The sequence below is a fragment of the Stylophora pistillata genome, chromosome 6 (assembly GCF_964205215.1).
Source record: "Stylophora pistillata chromosome 6, jaStyPist1.2, whole genome shotgun sequence".
NCBI lineage: Eukaryota > Metazoa > Cnidaria > Anthozoa > Scleractinia > Pocilloporidae > Stylophora > Stylophora pistillata.
The window spans coordinates 14,342,656-14,356,699 of record NC_142524.1 but is presented as its reverse complement, the minus strand read 5'-3'; the positions used below and the strand labels follow the sequence as shown (position 1 = coordinate 14,356,699).

The window sequence follows — 14,044 nt, the reverse complement described above, 5'->3', positions numbered from 1 at the left end:
GTAATATGTTGCTCTAATAGCTACATTTATCATTTTCTTGATTATGTAAAGTTGCTGCTTTTTGGCAATGCCTATGTCATTCATCATGCCTAAAAACGTACAGCATTCATCTGAGAAAACGCCAAGGGAGCTCATGGAGAGATTTACAGATTTCACACATCTGAAAGTTTTACTCATTTTGTTAATCAAGTTCAGATATTTTTCTTTTTTACGTACTGCATTTTTGTACAAGTTAGATTCGAAATCAACTGTTAATTCTAGAACGTATAGGCACTTGGACTGGATTAGAAAAAGAAGATCTGGGCCCAGTTGTTCAAAGAGCGGATAACACTATCCAACGGATAAATCGTTATCCAGCGAATAAGCGTTAACAAAACGTACTGCGCTATCCACCGGATAGAGATTTTATCCAGTGAATAGCATTATCCATCCTTCGAACAACCGGAGCCTGGGCGATAATTTTCACCAGTTATTATTGAGGGATTTAGAAAACTAGTAACATCTGCATAGATTTAGGAACTAACATAAATAATAATAATAATAATAATAATAATAATAATAATAATAATTTAATTCTTATTTTGCGCGCTTTCCATGAAATGATCAAGCGCGCATTACATCTCAATAATAGTCATTCAAAATATACTATGATTAAATTAAAGCAAACAGAATATGTTAAGATACTAGCAACTATCATGATAAGTGAGATACAATAAATATATGAAGTTCATATATTTTGAACTGCGGTATTAGATATCATACGTATCATGATAAGATTTTAATAAAATTTAATGAAAAGCTTCCTTAAGGTAGTGCGTTTTCAGGTGGCACTTAAAAATCCCTAAATCTGTAATAGAACGAATCTCACGCGGTAATGGATTCCAAAGTGCCGGGGCGGCGACCTGGAATGATTTTTCTCCTAATGTAACCCTACTTCTATAAGTTGGCGTAGCAAGCAACAAACCATCCAACGAGGATCTTAATTTAAAATTACCTAGTCTTTTAACTGAAACAAGTTCTCTTAAATACGTTGGCGCAACTCCATGGATGGCCTTAAAAACAAATAGCAGAATCTTAAAACAAATGCGTTGCCTAACCGGTAGCCAGTGCAGCTCGTATAACAACGGCGTTATGCGACGGTAGCGTGGCGCGCGACAAACTAATCTTGCTGCCTCATTTAAAACGCGCTGAATCTTATTCAGGTGAGAAGCTGGCAAGCCATATCTCACTATTGCAATAATCTACGCACGAGGTAACAACCGCATGAACGAGGGCCTTAGTGGTATCTGTACTTAATAATTTGAATATATCAACAAAGTTGAAATGATAAATTTGCCACCGTTACGATTATAAAGGCTGCCGTTTCGAGCGTTAGCCCTTCGCTCCGACGAAGGGCTAACGCTTCGTCGGAGTGAAGGGCTAACGCTCTAAACCTCAGCTTTTACAATCGTAACGGTGGCCAATTTACCATTTCAACTTTGTTGATATATTTAAATTATTTCGTTACCCCCACCGACGCAGCCCCAAACAGTTTCTTCAGAAACTATCACCTTTTATTCATCTGTACTTAATAACTTACGGATCCGACTTGTATTATGCAAATGATAGAATGCCGAGGCGCATTGTTTACTTATGTGGAATGACATATCCAGATTACGATCAAACCGTGAACCAAGATTTTCGGCAACAGATTTCGCTTCTACGACTGTGTCACCTACAGTAATATCATTCAAGTTTGATTTCTCTAACTGTTACTTAGTACCTATAATCATTAGTTCAGTCTTCTCATCATTTAGCATCAGTCGGTCTTCGATCATCCAGTTCCTCAAGTCATGTATGCAGTCGCACATAGCATTTAGCGCGGCCTCGTCCTCCCCTTGCACAGCAGGACTTAATGCCAAATACAGCTGGGTATCATCTGCGTGGCAGTGTACACTAGGGAGGTGCTTGCTGACGATATCAAACAGCTTACTGGTGTAAACCGTAAACAGAGGAGGCCCGAGAGAACTTCCTTGAGGAAATCCTTGTCTGAGTGGAAAAGCAGATGATTGACCATCATTTATAGTGACACGTTGTGTACGATCCGCAAGGTACGACGCAAACTATTTTAATGCCTTGCCATCCACACCAAATCTCGGCTTCAAATGATTTAGAAGATTGTCGTGTCAAACAGTGTCAAAAGCAGCGCTGAGGTCAAGGAGAACCAACAAAGTGACCTTTTGCCCCTCCATATTCAACAAAATATCGTTCTTGACCTTGAGCAGTGTTGACTCGGTGCTATGGTTTTGCTTATACGCGGACTGGAGAGGCATATGCAATTCATTAGCTGTCATGTGGTCAATGAGCTGATTAGCCGCTGCCTTCTCTGACAATTTGGAAACATATGGGAGGTTGCTAACTGGGCGGAAATTAATAAAAGCAATGTCGAGTCCACTATTTTTAAGCAGTGGTTTTAGTAAAGCCTCCTTCCAACCGCTAGCAAATTCGCCAGATTCGAATGACAAGTTAATCATGTTCGTGATCACCGGTAACACCACATCCAAAACCTCTAGGACTACCGAAGTAGGAATTGGATCCAGCGGATAAGATTTATTGGCAGCTTTCTTGATGAGCTCAGAGGCTTGCTCTTGAGACAACGTTTTAAAATTGGCAAATGTGACACTTGCACACGTATCAGAATAAGCGCACTCCTTTTCACTGGCTTTTGGCATCTCCAATGAACTTTGCATACAATTAACTGATTAATTTTATCGATCTTATGCATAAAGAAAGGTCATCTGGAGCTAGATGCTTTGGAAACTGACACCTCAGACGGTTCACACAGCCGCGACTTGGTGGTACGAAACAAGTTCCGTTGTTTGAACTGTTCTCAGCTATAAGATGAGTATAATACTCACGGCGCGCACCATTCATGACAAACGTTACGCGATTTCGCGCGTCTTTGAAAGCGCGAAAGTCCTGTTGGGATTTTGTCATTCGCCATTTCTTCTCCGCCTTCCGCATTGTCCTTATAGCACACTTAATCGCACTGTTAAACCACGGCAAGCGCCGCCTACAGGCAACCACGTTCTCCTTCATTGGCGCATGCTTGACCAGAAGAGATGTTAATGTCAACTTGTAACTGGATGTTAGCTCGTTAAGGTCACTGAATTCCGTTGTGCAAAGTTCGGCTTTGATTTTCCATATCCTGGCGTAAAGCATCAAAATCAATTGCGCATTTGATAACTTTGAAGCCTGGCTTGTACCAGTTATCTAAACATAAAAATTATTCATCAAAATGTTCCATTTAGTTTGAAAGAAGCAATGATGGAAGAACAGGACAAACATTTTACTCACCTCGTATATATTGTTGAAAAAAGACCAAATTTCTTTAGCTAAACTAGATTGCGTGACATCCTCTTTGACTAGACCCAGGTAAGGGGGTGGGGGTGGGGGGATTTGGGCTTGGGCTTGGGCTTGGGCTTGGGTCCAAAAGCAGACAAAAGCTTTCCCTAGTAAATCCCATAATCGCTAAAAAAAAAATAAAAACAAAAAACAAAAAACAAAATCAATCTTGAAATAGGAGCCGATCTCCTGTTGGGAATTAAAATAGTGACACTGGTTCATCTTAACGCAACTCTCGTGCAGACCGCCTGAGATACTTCTGTGAAGTCCCCTAAGGAAAACTGGCACTCAAAGCTGAGCGGCTGTGAATAATCTAGAACTAAAAGACCAAATGAAAATGTAAGAAAATGACACAAGTTTCAGCTCCGCAAATGGATAGTGTCTTTTTTTTTGGTTGTTGTTTTTGTTTTTTAGGGTTAATTCACATGAAGGATAAGTAACAGGTGGTAAACGAGACTGTAGAGCATGAGTATAACTTCAATAAGAAAAAAAGAGTTTCTTTTCCTAGTGTGTTTTTCTTGTCCACTGTTTTTGTTTCCTTTTAAAACAAATTCCTGCCGTGGACACAACGCGAAGGCAGCATAGAACCATGTACTCAACGTTTTTTAAGCGTCACTATTCTTTGGAAAATCACTTATTGTATGGGCAATGTGAGTTCTACCGGTCAGAGAAAGTCTTATGGACAAGGTCAAAGTATTATACCATGATAAACTACTCTGTGAAGCGAAGAATCTGCCATCCGTGAAGGCTGAGTCATGTCGATGCCCGGTAACAACTGAGTTTCTTCCACAAGGGTGGGCTTTAAGATCCACTAGAAAGGCAACGAGGTTTAGTGATTCCCAGCGATAGTACTTACACGCGAAATTTAAAGTCGGGCAAGCAACAGGAGTGAAAATTTATCCAGTGGATGTTGCACGTGACATGCGTTACGCGCGAAACCAGGAAGGGGAAAAACTGTTCACAGTGAGTGAATTTTTGACCGAACAGCAAATTCCGTCATACTTTTCGAGACGAGCCTCTAAACTCCGGCATTCTCATTCGGACGATCCAGAATCTGATCAAGACGAAGATATTATGGCCGTTGAAGAGGAAATCGCGGACGAAACTGTTCGCGCAGTTGTGTTAGAGGAGGTGGGACTAAGGCATCCAATTGTTTTCGACACTTTCAACTTATGTGCCACGCGCAAGGCAGGTAAACTGCGACAGCTAAGTGTTTCCATGCTGCATTCCATTTGCGAACATTTTGACGTTGAGGTGGTGAACATCAAAGAACGACGCAAAGCTCCTTACTTGTCCCTACTTAGAGAATGTCTGGTAGCATGCAGTTGTAGTAACAGTTAGAGCCTATACCGACTAATTAAGAGAACACTCCAACATCAGCACTCTTTTATTTTACGTTTGGGAGCAAAAAACTTATAATTGGCTTGGAAATACGGCTTAATGAGGGAAATCAGGCCTTCGACTTTTATCAACTTTGTATATTCTTACCAAAGTATAGAACATGCCTGATGCTAAAATTGTACCTGCCAGAATCCCATGCCGGCAGTCCTTCACATCATTGGCTGTCTGGGTTTTAGCTATTAATATTTTTTATCTCATCACGGAGGCTTAAGGTTTTCTTCCCGGGTAATAGGCACCTAATGAGAGGGATGTTGGGATTTGATAAGATTGAAGGATTCTCATTTTCTTTATTTAATTTCCAACACATGGGAGATCGGCTCCTGTCCCAAGATTGATTTTGTTTGTTTGTCTTTTTTCTAAAAGCCACACAGCTTTTTTTCCAGCGATTATGGGATTTACCTGGGAATGTTTTTGTCTGCTTTGAACCCAAGCCTAAACCCAAGTCCAAACCTCCCCACCCCCACCCCTTTACCTAGGTCTAGTCAAACAGGAGGTCACGTAATCTAGTTTAGCTGAGTGATTTTGGTCCTTTTTCAACAATATATGTATACGAGGTGAGTAAATGTTTGTCCTATTATTCTATCACTGCTTCTACGGTTTCTTTCAGACGAAATCACATTTTGACGAATACTTTTCATATTTAGAAAACTGGTACAAGCCAAGCTTCAAAGTAAACTAATGCGCAGGTAGGGGAAGCGTTGTCAAGAGGTTTACAGCTCAATTTCGCACAATAAAAATGCTTTTCCTTTCAGATAATTGCCACTACGAAGTCATAATCGTTTGCTTAGTTTTTGAACTGGTGGAAAAGGATCGAATTGTCGAATTATTTAAACTGCTGTCCAAGTTCACTCTTGTACTGCTATTGTTCGTCATTCCAACCGCAAGTTCAACAGTTGTAAGTTTCACGCAACCCTTGATGTTTTCCGTTCTCAAAACTTGCCGTTTGAATTGCCCCAAAATTTTATTTCATAAATTGAAAGAAAAATGGTTGCTCTTTCTCTGAAATAACATTTGCACAACGAAAGCCATGTACTAGGAAGGGTGTTTTGCCGTTGAAAAATGGCAAAATTGATAGTCGCGAAGAAACTGTTTTAGAGGGTGATTTTGAAAAAAAATTAACAATTCAGATTGAAGATTGAAATATTTTGGAATTACAACAACATTTCCATACAAAGGAAGGGTCATAAAATCATTTTATATCGCAATAGTCGTGGTATTTGATTCCGTTTCTATTCACCACGGCACATTTTCGGTGGTTAAGAGCCTTTCGGAGGTGAAAATTCAAAAAAATTATTTTTTGGAAAATATCAATCACAAGAAATTGAATCTTGTGTTTTCTAAGGGCTTTAATGTGGTATTTACTTAAAGGGTGGTGATCAACGCATCATAAAACTTAAAGGAAATTTTTTTCTTTGAAGAGATAGCATTTGAAATCAGCAAATTATGAAGCTCCGATAGCAACGTATCTTTCCAGGTTTTACCGTGACACAAAAAATGACGAAGTAGTGTAGGGGGCCTGTATGGGTAAAACCGCACGGCCTGGGTCCGAGTGTCTCGGCCGAGGATAATATATTCACGTTGCATAGGTGTATGAGGGGTTTAATTAGGGTTAGGGTTTAGGGTTAGGTGAATAAAGGGGGTTAGGGTTTGAATGTTGCGTAGGTGTACGAGGGCTTTTAGGGTTAAATTTTGTGAGTAGGGTTTTAGGTTTAAAAAGTAACGGTACAAAAAAGTACAAAGAAACAAAAGAATTCAAGATGGTGGTGGGATTAACTATGGTTTATTTATTCACACTGCACGATATTTGAGTTGTAAATAGGTAACATAAACTAGAAAAGCTGTCATCATGTCTTTGTATAATTGATGGAAAATAGAATGTTCTCCCACGTTGGAATCAGAAGTTTCAATCTCGTCAATGTATTTAGTCACTTGTCTGCGTATTTCACAAAGATCTTGCGTGGTAGCTTTTTCTTTGACGACGGCAAATAATTCGTCTGGGATGGTTCCGGCCCACTGGGAATTCTGTTCAATCTCTTCGCCCAAGCAGTTGTTTTTCATATGACATGGTGTTTGAAATGAATGTAGAAATGTAGGAAGAGGTTATACATAAACGTAAAAAATGTCACTCTGATTGTCAAGATGTCATAAAAAAATAGCGTATATAAAGTTATCGTTCCGTACTCACAATAGAGTATCACAAACTCGAGAGAAAACAATACCTGTCAATCATTTGCGAGGTAGGGAAAACAAATGCTTTCAATCATACGGAGGATGCAATAATATTAATATTCTGCCGTTCGAAAGATTTGAATTTTATTGGATATATACCCACGCCGCGTCCCCACGTGAGGACGCTATAATTTTCGTATATAACTAGCTGAGTTTGTAGCATCAGTACAGAAGTTGATTCCTCCAGCTAGAAGAAGCAGCCAGAAGAAGAAACCAGAAGACTAGCAAGAAGAAGTGAAAGTCATGGCCGACAATAACGTAAGTGTTTGTATAGAAGAATGGTCTATTCTTTTAACACATCCTCTGAGAATTGGAAGTGTGCATGTTATTCACTTATTACCGGCGCGTGTGTTTAGTCATTGTTGATAAATTATATGCCGGTATTCACTTTATCGACGCGTGTACACATGAATAGTCAATGTTGTTGTTAAATTATAAGGGTAAAAGAACATTTGTGGAAGAGTTTGGTGACGATGATGTCTCCGACGAACGGATGACAAGGATTGGAAGTCTGTTCGATACCCCTGCTCTAGACAATGTGTTGGACGAAGAGATGATTGAATTGGGAGAAGAATTGGACAGAGAGTCATCGCCCTTATTTCAATTCGACTTTCAACCGGTTGGACAACCTAAAAAATCCCTCAACACCGTACAAAAACAACGCGGAGTGGCAAAGAAAAAACGACTACGCCCCGCTTATAAACACGCCGATAATGGGCAAGAAATTACACGCGGCGTGGCTGACATGGCGCGTCGCGTGATTGAAAAATCCAAATCGCCCCAAGGAAAAGAATTGAAAGAAAACGACCGGGTCATGTTTAATTTCTCCACCAAGAAGTTTAGCCATCCTCTGCAGTCAGCTAAATTCACCGTGGCTGAAATCGCAAGTGACACCACGCGATTTGAGACATATATGCAGACGTTGGCTAATCAACTGAATTCCAACGAAAGTTTTGACGCCGACGATGAGTTTCAAGTCGACATGACTATCATTACCGAACCAGACGCCGGAAGAACCAACCTCTCCATCTTGGGGAAATTAAACATGACCACCGTCCTTCGCCATAAACGTTCCATATTGCCCATCAAGAATTCAGATGACAACCTCTGTCTGGCCAGAGCCATCTGTCTCACCAAAGCACATTTCCACAAAGATGATGACAAAGAAAGTCAAAACCACTCTAATAATCTTCTTCACTACCCCATCACACTCACCCATTGCGCCAAATACCTACACCGTGAAGCTGGTGTCCCCCCGAAGGTTCCTGTGGTCGAGAGGAATTGAAAAAAATTCCAAGAGTACCTGGACCCCGACTACAGGCTGAAAGTCATGAGCGTCAGATACCCATATTGTATCACCTTCGAGGGCCCCAGCTCAGCACCTTTAGTACTCCGTTTTCAGTTTCAATCTGACCCGGAGGGAGGAAACGGTCATTACCACGGTTGTACATCGTATTCCGCATTCCTCGAGAGGAGCTATTTTTGCGACGAATGCAACCGTGGGTTTAATACCGACGAATTCCGATACCATCCCTGCGAAGGAAGGAGATGTAAAGCTTGCAAGACCATCGAGTGTGGCCCTAAATCACATCGCCCTTCACTACTCTGCACCCACTGCAATCTCCATTTCTACGACAATTCCTGCATGTCACTCCACCGTAGCCAGGGTTTGTGCGCTTCGTGGATTCGATGCGGGATTTGCTGCAAAGAGTTCAAACCCGACAAGAAAGAGCCACATCGCTTCTACTGAAGTGAATACCGGAATTGTAAAGAAGACCTCGACCTCCGCACCCACAAATGTTTTATCCAGCCAGTAAACCCAAATGAAGATAAACCCAAGAAAAAATCGAAAAGTACACTAAAACACCAAAGAAAAAATAATCCAGACGCCTCAGAATACTTCGAGCCTCCAATAAAAGTGTGGGCGGACTTTGAAGCTATGCTGGACGAAGACGGCACTCATATCCCAATCCTCATCGTGGCCGAAACTTCAGAGAGCGATGAAGTATTTGAGTTTTATGGTCCCGAATGTACCGGTGACTTTCTAGCCTTCATGGATGAATTGGCGTACGACCCTGCCGACAACATCAGAAATTGGACTGACTTCAGGGAAGTCATCGGTATATTCCACAATTTAAAGGGGTATGATGCCGTCTTCCTACAGGAACAGATGGTAAAGGAAAATCGCCGTTTCGAGTTCCTCATCCCCAACGGAACCAAGAACCTATGTATGCAAGTGGGTAAGATCGTCTTCAAGGACAGTATGTGTTTCCTTCCCATGGCCTGGGCTTCGTTTTCTAGTACTTTTGGTATCCCCGAGTTAAAGAAAGGTTTCTTCCCCCACAAGTTTCACACCCCCGACAACCAAAACTATATTGGTCCACTTCCTGCGCCAGAATTCTACGACCCCGAGGGGATGTCTGAAAAAAAGAAGAATGAGTTTGAGACGTGATACGCAGAGGAGAGATGCAAGAACCTCCCGTTTGACCTAAAAAAAGAATTAATATCCTACTGCCGCTTAGACGTAGCATTGTTGAAAGCAGGCTGTCAAATTTAGATAGCCAAATTTGACCCTATGGAGAAATGTCTGACGATCGCCCAAGCCTGCAACAGGTAACGAAAATTTCAAAAACATTCATATATATAATATGATATTTAAAATATGGTATTCTTTTTAGGTACTTGCGAAAATGTGTCATGGTCCCTGATTCCATCGCCATCGAACCGGAGAACAGATGGGAAGGAGCCACGCCCAATCATTTCCACGTGGCCTCGGAATGGATGATGTGGACCGAGAGGAATCTAGGGACGAGGATTCAACATGCGCGCCAGGGAGGAGAATACAGCATCCCCCATGGATCTCGTGTGTATACTGTAGATGGTTACGTTGCAGAAACGCGTACCGTCTACGAGTTCCATGGTTGCTTATTTCATGGTTGCCGCGACTGTTTTCCCCAATGAGACACGATCCCCTTCTCGTCCGCTGGGTTAACTGTGGAAGCACGCCGGCGTCAGACGACACAGAGAACTACCACATTGCAACGATTGGGGTATACCGTCGTTGAAATGTGGCAGTGTCAATGGGAAAAGCAGAAGAAATCCGACCCAGATCTCTGCAACTTCGTCCATTCTCTCTCCATCACCACACCCCTTCAGCCGCGTGAAGCTTTCTTTGGTGGACGAACTGGTGCGACTACACTCTACCATCGTATCGATCCCACCCAAGGAGAGCAGATCCGGTACGTGGATGTGACCTCAGAATACCCCTGGAGTAATAAATATGGCGAGTACCCCATCGGCCATACCACCATCTACTTGGAACCTGACAACCAAGATCCCTTCGCCTACTATGGCCTCATGAAAGTCTCCATTCTCCCGCCTACCCATCTGTTCAATCTCGTCCTTCCTCATCGACAAAAAATTGGTTCTGCCTTCAAACTCACCTTGTCTCTCTGCCATTTCTGCTTGCAAGAAGAATCTGTGAAACCCATGGGAGAGAGAAATTACGTATGCCCCCACGCGGATGAAGAACGGATGCTCACGGGAACGTGGTGTACTCCCGAAATCCACAAAGCCATCGAGATGGGGTACCAACTCGTCAAGATTCATGAGGTGTGGCATTTTGAGCATAGACAGCATGGACTCTTTGCTCCTTACGTCGACACTTGGTTAAAAATCAAACAAGAAAGTAGCGGTTACCCCGCCTGGTGCCAGACGGAGGAGCAAAACGCCCACTACGTCCAACAGTACAAACAGTGTGAAGGCATTGCCTTGGATCCCGCCATGATTACCAAAAACCCTGGGAGGAAAGTCACAGCCAAACTGATGCTCAATTCTTTCTAGGGCAAGTTTGGCCAAAATTGTAATAAATCCGAGGTTCATCAAATATCGCACCCCGCGTCACTACTAAACCTCCTTGATGACACCTTGGAACAGATCCAAGATGTTCGTATCCTTTCTCCAGAGTTGGTAGAAGTAGTAACAAAACGCGACGATCAAGACCCAGAGAAAGGCCGTGCTACCAATGTCTTTATCGCCGCGTTTACTACCTGCCAGGCTCGCCTTAAATTGTACGAGTCCTTGGAAATCCTAAAAGATCTTGTGCTCTACTACGACACGGACTCTGTAGTATACAAATGGAAACCGGGAGAGTCAGAAATTGCTTTGGGAGATTATTTGGGGGACATGACTAACGAGTTGGACGAAGGAGACTACATCGTGGAGTTCATTTCGGCGGGAGCCAAGAATTATGACTATGTCACGGCGCAAGGGAAATCCTGCGTAAAAGTGAAAGGTTTCCCACTAAACGCGCGTGGCATGGCCCAGTTAAATTACGAGGTGATGAAGCAAAACATCCCGGATGAAATTCAACATCCCTTGGATGAGTCAAGAAAGACAGAGATTGTGAATCCAGTGCATTTTGTCCCAGATCCAATAAAAAAGAAAATTTGAACAGAGACACAGATAAAATCATATAGGCTAGTTTTTGACAAGAGGGTAATGGATAATGGAACATTTACATCGTTACCCTATGGATACATTAGATTAGATGATGAAGACATGGAACTTGTGAACTTTTTAGCATTTTAAACATTGGTTTTTTATAATTTTTTCAAATAAACAAAACACTGTTTTTTAACAGTGTTTTTACATTTCCCTTTATTTAATCCTTCTAAAGTGTAAAGTCACGATACTTGCTCCGTATTTAGTAAATTGCGCTAAATTATTATTTTCTGATTCGCTGAGTTGCGTTTCCACCTCGTCGATATGCTGATTTCGCAAAGCGATGCAATGAATGTGTTTCGGCTTATTCATTGCAGATGTAATGAGTGAAATGGTGACTTTGACATGTCGGCCGAGGTTAATTATTCATACCGTGTAGGTATACGAGGGGTTATTAGGGTTAAATGTCACGTAGGTGTATAAAGGGGTATTATTAGGGTTTGAATGTCGCGTAGGTGTACGAGGGGTTATTAGGGTTTTAGGGTTTAGGTTTTCGTGTATGTTCGTGAGAAGGGTGTTTAAAAACATCCTAACGGTTTTTCAAAACCAAAAGAATCCAAGATGGCAAAAGGATTAAGTTTAGGAATAATCCAATTAGAGAAAAGAGTGAGAGAGAGATGTGTTTTACAAATGAGAATCTATTTGAACTGATAACGGGAGAGAGAATCGACAAATTCTAATGGGTTTTATTCTCACAATTTAGAAGAATGCGATAAATTATCACACTGCATTATTTAGCTTTGAGTCAGATAAAAACAGACGCAGCCGGAGGCTGCGTTTTTCCGGAGGCGCGCGCACAGCTTAGTCCACAGCTTAATCCACAGCTTAGTGAAGCAAGATGACGACTTACACGTGTTGGTATGCGTTGCTACTTTTCGCTCTTTTCACTCTTGGAGGATTCGGTTGTGGTCTCGCATACTTATCTCCCACCAAATATATATGTGCTGGACCTAAGGACATGGGTAATGTTTCTACCCAGCTTCAGTTCTTTGGTTCTTTGAGCTCATGTCTGCATCGTCAAAATTACATGCGAAGAAGCAAGAAGGCTTACCTCGGACGGCGTGCTTTGTACTATAGTAACAGTACTGCTACGACTCAGCTATTACTGTTGAAGCTATCTGGAAACGTGGAGTCTAATCCCGGCCCTCAGGGGCCTCAAGGAAGTTTTAATAATTCTTCTAAAACACTTTGTAGTAATTGTGCTAAGACCATGAGGAGGAACCAAATGGCGTCCGCTGCTCGTCTTGCCCGGCAGTTAATTCTGATTGAGAATGAGCGTGTAATTACTGATTCATTAATGGTGGCTGAAATGTTCAACAACTACTTTTGCGAGGTGTCCAGGAGTGATGGTGACAGTAAGGAAATGGTTGAGTTTGTTGATCATCCTAGTGTTAAAGTCATTGCTGAGAAAACTTGCGAAGATGTTTTTGACCTCGTCCCAGTTGATATTGGCTACATAAGGAAAATTTTGGATACTCTTGACCCTCGCAAGGCTGTTGGTTGCGATAAAATATCTCAGAGGCTACTTCGTTTATCCTCACCTGTTATTGCCGAGCCGGTTACCCGTTTAATCAGTTATTTTATTACCAATCGCCAATGGCCAATAGTTTGGAAAAGCAGTGACGTTGTTCCTGTTTTCAAGAAGGAAAGTATGACGGATAAGACCTGCTATCGTCCAGTTTCTGTTCTGACTTCCTTATCGAAATTATATGAGAAGGTATTGTTCGATCAAATCTATGAAGCCTTTAATTGGCTACTCTCACCGAATCTGTCTGCCTTTCTCAAGGGTCACTCGTGTTGCACGGCCTTATTGAAATTGACTGAAGATTGGAGAGCCTATCTTGACAGAACAGAAGCTGTAGCAGCGGTGGCTATCGACTTAAGTAAAGCTTTTGACTCTGTTTGTCACCCGCTTCTCCTAGCTAAATTAAAGGCATATGGTTTTACGCATCATGCGATGGAAATTATGACCGCTTACCTTACTGGACGGAGACAGAGAGTCAAACTTGATGGTGTATATTCTTCGTGGAGAACCGTTAAAACTGGTGTACCACAGAGGTCCCTGTGGGGTCCACTCTTATTTAATTTGTATGTTAATGATCTTAATTATTTTATTACTAATACGTCCTTGAGGCTATACGCTGACGACACTACTCATTACGCCTCTGATGTCTCACCAACAGTATTGCAGTATATAATTAACTCTGATCTGAGTGTTCTATCGAGATGGTTCTCAATAAATTTTTTACAGATTAATGCCCCCAAAACTCAAGCTATCGCTATTGGCCCGTCTTCATACCAGTATGATTTCCATCTTAATGATTCTAATGTCCATACAAAGGACACACTCAAAATCGTTGGGGTGGTCCTAGATAGCAAATTAACATTTAAAGCGCACATAAAGCAACAGCTGAATAAGGGATGCGCAAAGGCTTCGGCTTTGCGGAGAATACGTAAGTTTATTTCAAAGGACGTGTTAGTTCGTTTATATAAGGCCTATATTCTCCCTCATCTTGAGTACTGCAGT

The 14,044-nt window shown here is 41.8% G+C and overlaps 1 protein-coding gene across 1 annotated transcript; it reads left to right on the top strand.

The window, feature by feature from the left end:
• Positions 1–10,080: 10,080 nt before the first annotated feature.
• On the top strand, positions 10,081–11,466 carry LOC148728392 (uncharacterized). The gene is made up of 2 exons (XM_088724956.1): positions 10,081–10,777; positions 10,979–11,466. Exons 1-2 carry the CDS (start codon positions 10,081–10,083, stop codon positions 11,464–11,466), a joined length of 1,185 nt encoding a protein of 394 aa, XP_088581082.1.
• Positions 11,467–14,044: the final 2,578 nt, after the last annotated feature.